The 14,243-nt window shown below is 28.7% G+C and overlaps 1 protein-coding gene across 1 annotated transcript; it reads right to left on the minus strand.

Moving 5' to 3' along the window:
* Nucleotides 1-919: 919 nt before the first annotated feature.
* On the minus strand, nt 920-12,046 carry ITP (ion transport peptide). The gene is made up of 3 exons (XM_035095518.1): nt 11,652-12,046; nt 4,322-4,752; nt 920-2,982 (listed from the first exon to the last, which is right to left on the minus strand). The coding sequence occupies exons 2-3, from the start codon at nt 4,750-4,752 to the stop codon at nt 2,871-2,873; spliced, it is 543 nt and encodes a 180-aa protein (XP_034951409.1). The 5' UTR covers nt 11,652-12,046; the 3' UTR covers nt 920-2,870.
* Between the last annotated feature and the right edge of the window lie 2,197 nt (nt 12,047-14,243).

The following is a 14,243-nucleotide window of genomic DNA, read 5'->3' on the forward strand; positions in this document are numbered from 1 at the left end:
TTGAGGTGTCCTCGATTAGTTAATAAATTTGTTTTTATGTTTTACACGTCCTTTAAGTATTTATATCACTGTTTCATAATTTATCTCGAGTATTTTTTCTATTTTTAAATGTTATTTTTCCGTCTAAATGAGTCGACAGAAATTCATAGATTTCAATGCTTCAAGGTATTGGACTTGTTTTAAAAGATATTATCAGTGTTCCAATGAAGAAATTATCAATCAAGATCGGAATGAAATTAATTACATTGAGTAGGTATGATATGATATTATTTACTTTCATTTGATGAATCAATTAATCAAAAAGTACTCATTCAAAAACGATATTTGTTATTATGTAAGATGATTAATCATTCTGATATCTGCAGAAAAGAACTTTCTAGTTAGTCAAAGTCTCTTAGAAGTAAATACAATTGATTTTAATAATTTTATCATTTGATTATTATTGAGCCAATGACCTCAATATTAATACAGAATTCCAAGCCAATGACTAATATTTTAGAGAATTTATGTTTGAGTCATCCCATTCGGCAACATTCAAACACAATTAGAAGAGTTCTCATGATATAACGGGACTGTTATAAAATAATGGAATAAATAAAGACAAATAAATATTTTCATTGATCAGTTTATTCGCGTAAACATAAATAACTTTTTATATTTTTTTTTTCAGAATATACCGTAAGTATGTATATAATGGTATATACATGCATCGGTATGTAATATTTATGGATGTGCATATAATTATAATCATATAGCCACAATAGATTACAGATGTTTTATATATAATAATTTTATGTAATGCATTTATATAAACGTTCTCTTCGCGCTTTTATTTATTTTCTTTCCTTTAAATTATTTAAATTTTTTCTACTGTGTAATTTTAACTGCTTCATAAAGCAAAAAATGATTGATTTTTACAATACTATGTATGATCGGTACATAATTTAAATAGTAAATAAATTTTTAAAAAATAAATATAATTAAATGTGCGACGTACACTCATTATATTGCATGCCTGCAAAAATAAGTAAATTATTCTATTTGTTCCTTCTTTTTTTTTTATACTTTCACTCATACATATGTATTCATTACTTAATCTTACACTCTCTTTTTACTTATTGTTAGTAGAATAATATAATTCTACATACATTTAATGGTCCGCGAGTATCGATTTTTACCATTAATTTGATGAAATATTAATTTATTTTTGCAAAAATATAAATGCAATGACATTTGAACATAATTTTCACTAATGACTAAACCTCATTAATGATGGTTACCCTCGGAATGATGAGAATGTTAAAGTAAATATCTCAGTTTCGACGAATTGTAATCATCTGTTTCTTCTTCTTTAATATTATTAAGTAATATTTATGCAATAAATATTGTACGAAATATAGATCAATAGATTTAAAACAAACATTTATTTGATAATAACGGTCAAATGTTTTAAATGATTAGTATTTAATTGTACTAAAAATATTATTTGTTTATGAATATTCAAAAAATCGAATTTTCTTACGAATGATAATGATAAAAATAATGATGATAACAATAATGAAGTGTGGGAAAAAAAAAAATTAAATAAGATACTTAAGACTTTATCTACGAGTTAAATACTGCCTGAGATATTTACCTCAATTTAAAAAATAATTACAAATTCAAAAATGTCAATAAAATAATCGAAAAATCCAATATTTTCAGAGTAGTACTTGTGGACTATTTCAGGAATAAGATTCATTTATGAGAATAAAAACTGTTTGTAAATGTAAAATGAGTTAAATATAAAACTGCAGGCTATATTGTTTTTTTTTTTTTCAAGACTAGTAACGAATATAAGAATTAAAAATGTAAAGTAGAAAATAAATACTGGTTTTGGAATGTATTCGATCACCCGCGACCTTAATAATTTTTTCATTGTTAATTTTTTATATTAATATTATTGAATTTAATAAACCGCTCAGCGATAAAATTGAAAAATAATAAATAAATACTAAGTGTACAAATACTCAATTTTGTTTCTTTCCTAATTTTTCTTTGAAAACAATACAATAACATTAAACTTTGTCTATATTTACATAGTAAAAATAATATCATAAAAAACTGTAATACTTAAAAATGTCAAATCATTTCTGACATTTTTTTTTCATTCTCTTGAAATGTCATGCTAATAAATGTCATTATCGATATTCATTGCGATAGTACTAAACTTTAAAAAAGTTAAACTAACAATAATAATAATAATAATAATAATAATAAAAATAATAATATGATATAATATATAATATAATAATAATAATAATAATAATAATAATAATAATAAAAATAGTAATAATAAGCGATAATAAACTTTACCTAACAAATTTCATGCGTTACATACATGTTCACGTTCAGTACTCAATTTTCATTCCCTTTTCTTGCATTTCTTTCTTCTTATGATTTCCTTTCGTTCTCTCAATACTTAAATTAGAGTGTATATGCATCTGTATGTATGCTTGTCATGTACATATATCTATCCATTACTGTCTATTGTTTAGTTGCGTATTTGTGCTACTTATTACATTTAAAAAACAATACGCTATAGATATATTTTATTGACTAGAATTTGTAATATGGGATGTATAGTCCTTTTTATATACATATACATATATCGTTTCGTTTAAGTTGCCGGACACGACGAAACTGGAAGACTCATCAAGGGTATCTTTTAACGGGGTTACTTATTGCAAAGCGTCATTTTTTATTATTCCAATGTCATATTGTATAACAACTATGACTGTTATCCAGATTTGATGGTTATTCATTTTGCACCCATATGACAGACTTCTCGTTCCTCGCACCAGCGTTTTTTCTTTATAAGTATTTCTCTTTTATTTTCTACGGCCGAGGTATTCCGCCATCTCTTGAAACTTCTCCATTTCATCTTCAAGCAGCAGTGCCTGAATGCAACTCGTAAAGTATTTGCTGCTAAAGCATTCCTGCCTAAATATTAACAGAAATAAATATAAATTAGTATATCAATTAAAAAATAAAGAGTCAAGTGAATGACGTATTTTATTTGATTTATTGAATTTTATGTTAACAAAAATATTTGTTATTTGTTTTGTTGGAAGATAAAGTGAGAAAAAAAAACATGCGTAGCGTTATATTCTTCACTATCTAATAGATGTAATGGCTGTGTTGCGTGGTGAAGAGTTAGTATAACTGCTAGGAAAGATTATTATAATATATTTCTGAAAAATATCATCTAAAATGCATGCACCATTTTTTATTTTCTCCCACTCATCCATTTAAACTGGGATTGTTAATCTCACACTCGTTCTCGGTTACTCTCTGATATTCTAAGAAAGATAAAATAGATAAAATATAACGCATTCATAGAGAATATTTTTAAAAATATATGTTAGTGATGCGTAGATTAGATTTGAGTGTTATTCTTTCATCAGATACTAAATTACCTAAGATTTGAATATAGTTCTAAGCCCCTCGACGAATTTGATGTGTATTTTCGCGATTTATTGTAATTAAAATAAAACATGAAAAAAAAGAGAAAAAAACTTGAAAGAAATCAAATAAATATGTAAAGTAAACGTGAATGAATATAAATTTGAAAACATAAAAATGGATCATTAAAAAAAATGAGTTAAGTAATAATAAAGATAATAAATAATAAATAAAATAAAATAAAAACTACCTAAACCCCAGGATCAGCTCCATGGAGTTGTTTGATCGCCATTTTGAATTGTTCCATTTCATCTTGCATCAATAGCGTTTCTACACATCCTTTGAAGTAGTATGTCGTGAAACAGTCCTTTCTGCAAATGTTTAATGACACCGCCATTATAACTTACCGCCTTTAAATAGAATATAATTATCAAAATTAAAACTACATTTCCCAATATTTAAACAAAAAAAAAATATATATACATATCTATCACGTACAAGCGAAATGTCAATTACACCTGATACATTTATTTATTTAGAGCAATTAAATACAATTTTAAAGTCACATACTTAAGAATAAATAGTCAGGTAATAGTGAACATAGGTTGGCACTTGCTATAATGCTATATCTATACTATATAGACTATAAATAGAAGAGAAATCTTATTCTGTTCCGATACGCGTAGCAGCAAACAGCAGATGTCTAACATATAAGTATTCAAGTCAAATGATGACCAAGCCTATTGGCGATGGGATTTATTATTCTGTATTCAAAGTGTCAAATTCAACAGCAATAATAATTTGACATCATTATAGTCGAGTTTCCTAGTAAATAATTTCTTTTTTCATTATTTATGAGAATAAAAAAAATAGTAACCTGCAGAGACTATGAATTTGTGGTTCTCGGAAAAGATTGTAGCAGTCTTCACAAACTCGATCAAGCCGGGCGAAGATACTTTTATCGTAAACACCCTTGCATCCTAGATCTATGTACGATCGTTTACCAAGTGGATGGCCCGTGAGTACAGCAGCATCAGCGACGCCGAAAGAAGATAAGATGAAAAGTAGAACAACAGACCAGGCAAATACGGAAAAAAGTACAGGTCGGCAAACGACGCTTCTACGGCTGAAGAATGATGAGGAGAAGTGAGCTACTTTGCCCCTCGACATGGTCGTCGTTGGCGTTGGTAATAAGATGTTCAATGATTGACACGAGCGTTGACTTTTATTAGTCACTATTGGCAACTGCGAAGATAAGTTAGGAGCTAGAAGCGATGAAGATTGACTTTGCTGATGAAACTGCATCATCTGAAAGATTAAAGTGAAACAATTGAGGTTTATCGCAGTTTGTTAAATAAAAGTGTATATGTGTACGTATATATATATATATATATGCGAATAAGATAAAGTATATATGTATTAAATGAAGGTTGCAAAGTAGTATCTACCAAGAGTCACTGGCATGCTATGAATGGACCACACACAAGTATCGGGACCCCACCTGTAAACGTTTTCAACCGACAACTTCATTAACCGGTCTCTTTCTTCCTTCAACGCTGCCACTCCCCTCTTATCCTTTCTCATTCTCTCTTTACCCTTCACCTTCTCTCTCGCTTACTCTCCCAAAAAACTCGTGTGCCTTTCATTCTCCCGCTTGTTCTTTCATCTTTTCTTCGGCATATAATCATTACTCCCGGGTGGGATTTTATTTTTAGCTGCTCGATTCTCAGAATTTTTGCACTGCTATCGAGGGTGAGACAGAGATAGATAACTCTTTTTCTCTCTCGATCACCAAGCGCCAATAACTACTCTTACAATGGGCTTATGGGTGATAATTTGTCTCGAATGCTCTCACGGTCCTTAATTTTTCTTCAATTTTGTAAGAAGGAAAAGAAATGGAAGATAAAATTTTAAAATATACGTTTTTTTTTTCTTTTTTGAATACATTTTTGGTTATAAAATTTATTCTTTTTTTTTTCTTCTATTCGGGTACTATACAACCCTGGTTTTTTATTTCAATATTCATAGAAATAGTTTCCATTTAGAAATCGTAGAATTCAATAACGTCTTAATAATGTGATGCTCATAAAAATGCAATTCCATTTATGTAAATAGAAAGTATAATTACAAAGTTTCGAATAAATATATACATATGTAAATAACTGATACGTATGTAAATTTAAACAACCTTATTTTTAATTATCTACTAAAATTCGACACATTAAATGTTTCTTTTTTTTTTATGATTTTACAAACTTATTATCTCATTCATAAATCAAAGTATATATACGGATCATTGCTCAGAAAAGTAATAAAACAAAAAAAATAAAATTAATCACATAGAGTAAAGAATAATAAGACACCAACAAGCTATCGTACAAAAACCAAAAAATTAACAACGTTATTGAAGAAATATGCGGAGAGAATGTAATAAAGAAAAAGTCAATAAAGACCGGTTATTCAACAGGTGAGGTCTTTCTTCATCTCTCGAGCGTGCACAGGTGTGCAATCTGCAAATGCCCCGTAGCGAACAAAACACGGTATTCGACATTCAAGATCAATGCTTAGATGATATTTGGATGTTTGCAATAGACTATTTTCGGTGAAACAAAAGAGTTAAAAATGCAGATCAAAAGCACGATGTAAATATAAAATATTTGGGATGCAACTTGTTTCCAAGCAAGCAGCGAAAGACCGAAAAAGAATCAGACCTGAAATCGAGAAAAAGGAATTAAAAAAAAAGACATATAAGAGTTTATATATGGTAGGTGGGAGCAACGCTGATCATTAGATAGATCGTTTCTCCTTGGCAGGTGGTCCTTTTCGTAGCAGATGACTCAATCGTAAGGAGTTACCACACCAGCTCTTAAGAGCAAGAACAAGAAGATGGATATATGAGGATGGGATGAGAAGAACAAGAAGAATGAGTGAAAGGTAAAACAAAAAAAAAGAAAAAAGGTTTTACACACTTGCGTATGTGTCCTGGAGTGTAATACGTACTCACTTCTACACATTAAGAATCCTTACAGGATAACTCGTTGAAAATATACTAAAGAATTGCGCCTCTAATTAGGCGCTTGTCCGCCGGTTGGTGGGCTCATACCATATACTATATAACATATGCCGGTTGATACGCGTTGTATATATGCTATGTATATATACCGCATAACATGAAAGTTAAAAAGAGCCGGCGCCTAAAAAGAAGATGTCCGTCTTATCTGTAAATCAACCGACAACGAGACGGCGGCAGGCTACTTCAACGTTTCATCCTTATACCTATATGTATAAATGCACACACAAAATATATTACTAATGCTCCTTTGCCAATTCTTTCTTTTTATTTGTTTCTTTTTTTTTACCTTTTTTATTGAAATATAATCAACTCTTTGTCAACTTTTAATGACGGATTCAAATCATTTTATAATGATTGTCTTTTATAATCTCGTCAAAAAATTTCATCATTTCGAATTTTCAATATAGAATTTTTATAATTAATCAAATTATGCTCCGAAATTGGTTTTTTTTCTCCATATTTACTAGATTCATTGCTAGAGAATAAATAATTGATAATTCTAAGAGTGATGCAATAATATTGGCCTTTAAATCATAAAATGATTTTAAATTTCATAAAAATATTAAAACTGCTCCAAAAATAACATTTAATTTTATTTTTCATAAAAAGAATAAAAAAATTTTCAATTGCGAACAATTAAAAGTTGATAATCATCTATTTAATTAGAAACTTCAAAAATTTATATTAAAATCATGAGATTTTATTTTTCTTTTAAAGAAAAAAAAATTTACTCCAAAAATTGGTGTAAGCTTTAAGTTATTTTACGGTAGGAGCAATTCATCCTGGGAATGATTAATGATGCTCCCAAAACTGTATATCTGTCAAAATATTATTTTTTCCATGTTTTCAATCATTTAAAATCAATCTGTTATATATTAAATTTATGGAGTGAAAAAAAAATTTTTTTTATAGTATTTTTTTTTGCTATTTTAAAAAAATGAGATAAATGTCATGTAACGATCACTTCATCGTTTTGTTAAATAGGAAAAAAGACTACAAGAATTCTTAAAAGACTATCAACAACGGAAATTAAACTTTTTACTGAATAACTAAAATAAAAATAGACGTAATAATTATGAAATACGTGATATCGATCGATTATATGACAGCGTAACCTATTTAATCGTGATTCATTCTATTCTGATTCAATTAAAATAATAATTTTTTACTATTTGAAAAAATGATACTTTTCTTTTTATCTATTCATATAATAAACTCTTTATCAATTTCTTAATGATGAATTCATATCATAGTTACATTTGATTACATATCATATCAATCGTATGAATAACATTAAACTAGACACAAAAAACTCATAGAACTAGTCAATCTAGAAATGTCTATTTTATGATGAAGAAATAAAAAGGATTAATATACGCATTTTGTTTTAAACTAATTTTTGATTTAATAATCAATTTATTTATAAACCTGTCAATCAACTACTTAATTATTATTCACTACTAAAAATGATTCTTAAAATAACTGCTATGACGTAAAAATTTTTTTTTCTTTTTCGCGAATCATTTAATGAAACATTGGCCGGACTTTAAACTTTTACATTATTCAAAATTATTTTTATTTGTCGATTGGACACAATTAGCACTTCTTGAATAGGTATTTTTAAATTTAATGACTGAAATTTTGTAGTAAATTGATTGTGGTTTTGAATAAAAACTACAACAAAAAAATGCCAACCTTTTTTTTCCTTGATAAAAGATGATTTACTTATACTTCTTAAGTGTTATTTTGTATGTAAATGAAATCATCTTTAATTCAAATTTAAATACTAAAATAGTTTATTACAACATTTGAATTAATTATTCAAGAAAAAAAGTGATTAATAAAAAGCCAAATATATTGATATTGATTAGATTAAAATTAACTTATCAGTCATCATCTTGCAATCTCAATTACTATCAATAAAAAATAAATGATAGTGCATTTTTCAGTGATTATCAAAACAACAACATGAAGCTATTTCAAGATGTTAATGCTATTATATGGAAGAATTTTTGACAGTAGTTTTCTCACTAAACAATAGAGGAGATTTGCACATGGTGAATGTTTTAGCAGAAGGTGGTCTAAAAATAGGAATGAAAATAAAATTTTTCGTTAGTGTTAAGACTTGACATGACAATGTGTGATATAGATATAATATAAAAAACAAGTCACGTCGACACCCATTAATTTTAGAAGAACGCAATTAACCAAGTCAATGACGTCAAAGATGAGACATAATAATTATATAAGAAAATGGTTCTATTAACCTATGTGGACTTGGCGTGTTATTAAATGCTAAATAATTCCAATCAGTTTGTCATTAAGCTTTGAGCAACAAGTTTTTTCTTCTTTTCTAATATTAAATAGTTGATTTTTTAGCTGATATCAATACAGCGTAACGAATCTCGGGTTTTTCCAGAACACATTATGAAATCAGACAAAAAAAGTTAAACTTATCATACAAATGTTCAAATTATTATCTAATCGGAATGAATAAGGATCAGAGAATTTTTCATAGACGTAATAAGTGCATCATCATGTAATAAATGAATAAATAGTGATATGGAATAGAAGAGTAGTTGATCAGCAGTTGATAGTCCTTCATAAAAAAAAGTGTGCCTGACCTTGACACGAAGTTTTCAGACTCCCGACCTTCCGCTTGAAGGTAAAAAAAAATCCATGCACTCAGATCGTCTCTCAATACAAAAGCAGTCGTCCTCCAGTTTTTCTTCTTGACTTTAGTTAAGATTCAATACGCGGCAACTTGTGTGCACGCGTCTTGAATCACATGAAGTCAACGAACCCTTTTCTAAGCGAGAAGAGGATGCTGTGATTCGAGATAAGAAAAGAGAATACACGACCGAAACATTGACGAGGTCGTGGTATGCCTCTTGAATGTGGCAGTCGTTCAGTTCTTGTTCTTCTTGAGTTAAGAAGAGAACATACGAGGTAATCGGCTTGGAAGACACACAAACTATCCTCTGTTTTCCTGAACGTATTCTGTCTTGTCTCAGTGCAAGAGTGAGAGAGGTAAAAAGATTTATTTACACAAGTTGCAGCTAACACGCTCTACGGAGAGCGTTCAAGATACTAAATGTGTGCATGTACGTATGTAGGACAGAAGCCGGCTCTGTTGGCACTATCGTACTCGCATAGGGGGAAGCTGTTTTCCCCTGCCCCTCATCTTGATTCGTAAGTGGTGGGGATCAGTGTTCCGGCAGACAGCTTGGCGTCCTATGAATCGTATTGCAAGAGACTACACATGACGTCTTTCTTTCTTTTCCTTCTCTATCTACGTTCTTACATTTACCATACTCTTATCTATTTTTATATCTCTCATTCTTTTTATTCACTTACACCATCAACTTTATGCACTCTGCTAATTTCTCGGATTATTTCCAACGATTAAGGCCCACAACATTTTACGACAAGTGCTCTCTTCTTATTAACCCTGACAGAATAAATTTCTTTCAGTAATAAGAGAATCAAGTAAAGTTTACGCTTACACCAAAAAATTTTATTCATTAGGAAAATCATCAAAATTACCTCATTTGAATAAAAATAGATGTATGACTACTGTTGTTGTGTACAATCAAATTAATCTTTATTAACTATCGGACAGTTTAAATGTATTTTTAATATCGCGTGCCCCAAACGAATCTTTAAATTATGTCGTCATTGACCCCAACATCAAAGGGACACTGAGTTTGTCACTTGTCGTCAGAATGTAAATATAAATATGATTCTATAAAATTCAAAACTACTCAGTGTTATATTATTAGGCCTTGAGGCGTAAAGATAATTTTTATTCCCATGTCACCAAAATGATTGAGAAAAATTATCAATGTTTCCTCCATATCTTTTTACTGGCCTATTCTCTCCGACTTACTTCAACAATTAGTCGCATCTATTTATATTTAATTCAATAAATGATACTTTTGTCTTATTTTGGCTGCCTTTATTTACTTCAAATTGGTGTTTTTAGGAAATTTCATTGTCTCTATTTATGATTCATATATGTAATTAATTTAAAAAATTAATCTTTCATATTAATCAAAATCTAACAAAATTAAAATCATTTAAACATAATTAAGGTTTTTGTTTGATTAATTAATTTAATTTAAAATGGTGTTTTTAGGAAAAAAAGTCATTATTATTAATAAGTAGTAAATATTAATACAAAACAGTATTGTTCTTTTTTTAACGAGACCTTAAAGTCTCCTTTAATAAATTGTTTTTCAAAATAACTTGCCATTGAAAAGTCAAGCACTACTCTTTTATGATAGGAGGAAAGAAATACGTGAACTCCCCACTATAAGAAAATCTAGAAAGCTCTCTGGTCGCAGAGCTGCTTGAAGTCACCGGTTTCGCGCTCAGAATTCACAAACACTTTTACAGAATGAGGGGAAGTGAATAACTTTTAGCCACCTGTAGCTAAAAGTCCTCCCTTTTAAAATAACACATCCATAACATACTACTAAATAAACAAATCTCTTTCAACTTCATTCAATTACATAATTAATTTTATTCGCGGTTATTCATTTTTTTTAATAACTTCATTAATGCAAATATCATATAAACCGAAAAATAACATCTTTTTTTAAGTAAATATTTTTATTAGACGATTTCTATCGTCTCGTATACATGATATGTGAGATATTAATAAGTTATAAATTCTCTCTTCCTTCAAGGTCTATAAAGATAAGTAAATAAGTCGGAAAAAGAAAGGTCTATCCCACACGCCAAAGAACAATAATCTATAATAATAAATGTGTATAAAAACAATTAATATGTATTCGTAATAGAGAGAATTAAATGTCAATACAATTAAATATGTTTCAACATTATAATCCCATCCCTTGTGATCTTATCTCTATCTCTGCTCTGCCTACCATATCATATTCCAGCTTTACATCAAAATTATATGTTTCAATAAACCAATAATACGCCTAACAATTGAGACAATTATTTACAACTTTATATCATTATATAGTAATGATTTTTTTTTCTTTTTTTCTAATTTATATACATATATATTTTATAAATAAATTACACATCATGTGTAATGAATGATTTTATCTGTACATGTTAGTATTTTTATGCTATATATGTTTATGTTTAGTGAATCACTTACGTTTTATTTGGAGAACGTTCTAAAAATAATAAAAAATTCACTAAAAAATCTGCGAATTATCGCAAAAAAGCGACAATGTTCAACACTTGAATATGAACCAGTTCACTGACACTGAGGACGTGATTAAAGACACGAACGTCTAATGTATCAAAAAGAGTGTTTTAACTAATCACGTCTATTGATGGTGTATAACTATTCAGAGGATACAATAAAATAAGTAACAAATTCAATAAGATACTGTTAAGAGCGTATAAACCGGAATTGTATAATGGATTATCGTCAACTAAAAGTGCGTAAGTACACGCAAAGTACACGCAATCTTGTCAGATGCGACTCTCTTGGTGGTTCGGGCTAACATTAACTAGCGCGGACTGCAGCCGCTTATAATATGGCCGAGGCGCGAACCAATCGGATCCCGCCGCTCTTGCTAGCCCCCCACTTCCCCTCTATCGATGGTAAGATCCCCCGCGTGTTATTCCCGATCGTCGTACCACCTTTGCTTTTTTACTTCTCTTTCTTCTCATCTTTTTCCTTTTATTTTCTTTATTTTCTCACTCTTCCACAGACTTTTACTCATCCTTCATTACTGATAATCATTCATTCGCAGAAGAATGCTCCAATTTCAATTAAATACTTATACTCCTAATAAATCTACTCCTTTCGCTTTCTGATAACTTTTCCATTTTCCTACTTCTCATGTGCCCCTTACCATCTTCTATTTTTTTTATTGCTTACGTGTAATTCTATGCAGTAATTATTATAACAAGTCAAGAATGATACCGTCACCTTACTACCAAGTCGTTCTGGTTTCGATTGCGCAGCCAAGGTATAATTAAAAGACAGAGCTGCAAACTCACACATCTTAAAGATAATTTCAAGTTAAATGTTATCATAGATTTTTTCAAGATTAACATTTTCCATTGATGTAATTGGTTTAATGTCTCATTTAGCTAACTCATTTTAACTATTATTTTTACAAGTAAAAGTGTATTTTGTTATTATTTATCTATCAACTAATCATTTATTCATTACTTTTTATTTTAATTTTTTAGTGTCAATTATAATTCCATGAAATACAATTGATATTCCCTAACAAAAACTTTCAATTTCAGTACATTTTTTGCCTTATTTTAAATGATGCAATCTCATTCAATTTAGCGATCAGCTTCGAGTTATTTAATACATCATCTAATATATAGGTACCTGTTATCTACTTTGACCTGCAATTGATTATTTCAACACAACTTTTTTTTTTATGTAGAAAACCACTTCACTAATTTATCTATTAATAGATTTACTTTTTTTCGGAATAATAAAATAAAAAAAAAATAAATAAGAAAAGAAACAAAAATGAAAGGAAGAGAATTCATTTGATTTAATTTGAAAAGGGAAATTAAATAAAAGTTAATACTCGATTCCGTATATACTTGAAGATGTTATAGATATTTAAAAATACATATCAAAGCTGTCACTTCAAATATACTTTTAATTCAAATTTATTAAAGAAAATACCACATAAATCACTTTTGCTCTAGATATTTAATCACTATGGGATTAGATCACGATATATCTACTAATATTTTTAGTAACATAACAAATATAAAATGAAAACTGAGATAAACATTTAATTCTTTACTATATACCTTACAGAAAAATACATTGGTACAATTTTTTTGTTATTTTATCTATGTTTCTATAATAGACACGTGGTTTGTTCTTTTAAAATTCTATTTCAACTCTGAAATTTTTATTTTTTATTTTTTCAAAAACATTTATCAAATTAATATATTATTATTATTATGTTTAATAATTATTTAAGTAAATAAAAAAGCATTCTTTGTTTCAATAATAGTGTGAAACTTAATGAGTTTAATTTAATCACTACCTGTAGTCGAGACACTAATTTCGTTCACCTAAAATACCACACAAAGAAATATTACTCATACAAAAATCACCTCAGACATTAGTATGTAATTGATAAATACATATATGTGTACACATATTAAACGATTAATAGTAAATATTTTATTCTGTGACTAAAAGAGGGCGCATAAAATATTCATTCATCAATTTGTACTCGTGTTTAATTTGCTCCCCGACAATAAAAACTTGCAACAGGTCATGGAGACTGTATGAAACTTTCAAAAACGTAACGGAACTAAAGTGAAAAAAGATACACAAAATAAATGAAATAAAACAAACAAAAATATCATTCTCACCTTACAGTAAACCGTTGATATATAAATTTTACTCCAACACAGCGGGATAAAAGTAACACATTGTAACAACTATCAGTTCCAGGTGGCAACAGCCAAGATATGATGGAAAGTGTGAGAAGACTGAGTGGTTCCAATATAATATAATGGTATGTTGATAAAAAAATTTCACTTTTTTGATAACAACAATATAATGTAATGATTTAAAAATAATGGTTTAACCAATTTCACTCTCTAGTCCAATACGAGTTAAATCAAATATGAAATTTTCTCCACTTCTTATCATCGACTCCATCACACAAATAATAACGTAAAGACCGATAAATTCACCCAATCAATTGTCCTCGTACATCGTTCCTCACGAGCAAATTAATTA

This window comes from Chelonus insularis, unplaced genomic scaffold, assembly GCF_013357705.1.
Source record: "Chelonus insularis isolate UGA/USDA-ARS -01 unplaced genomic scaffold, ASM1335770v1 contig_135_pilon, whole genome shotgun sequence".
Lineage (NCBI taxonomy): Eukaryota > Metazoa > Arthropoda > Insecta > Hymenoptera > Braconidae > Chelonus > Chelonus insularis.

Coding starts and splice junctions, on each gene's coding strand:
- ITP (XM_035095518.1), bottom strand. CDS start 4,752: ATGATGCAGTTTCATCAGCAAAGTCAATCTTCATCGCTTCTAGCTCCT. Junction 2,983..4,321: donor CAAATTCATAGTCTCTGCAG/GTTACTATTTTT, acceptor GTTAATATTTAG/GCAGGAATGCTTTAGCAGCA.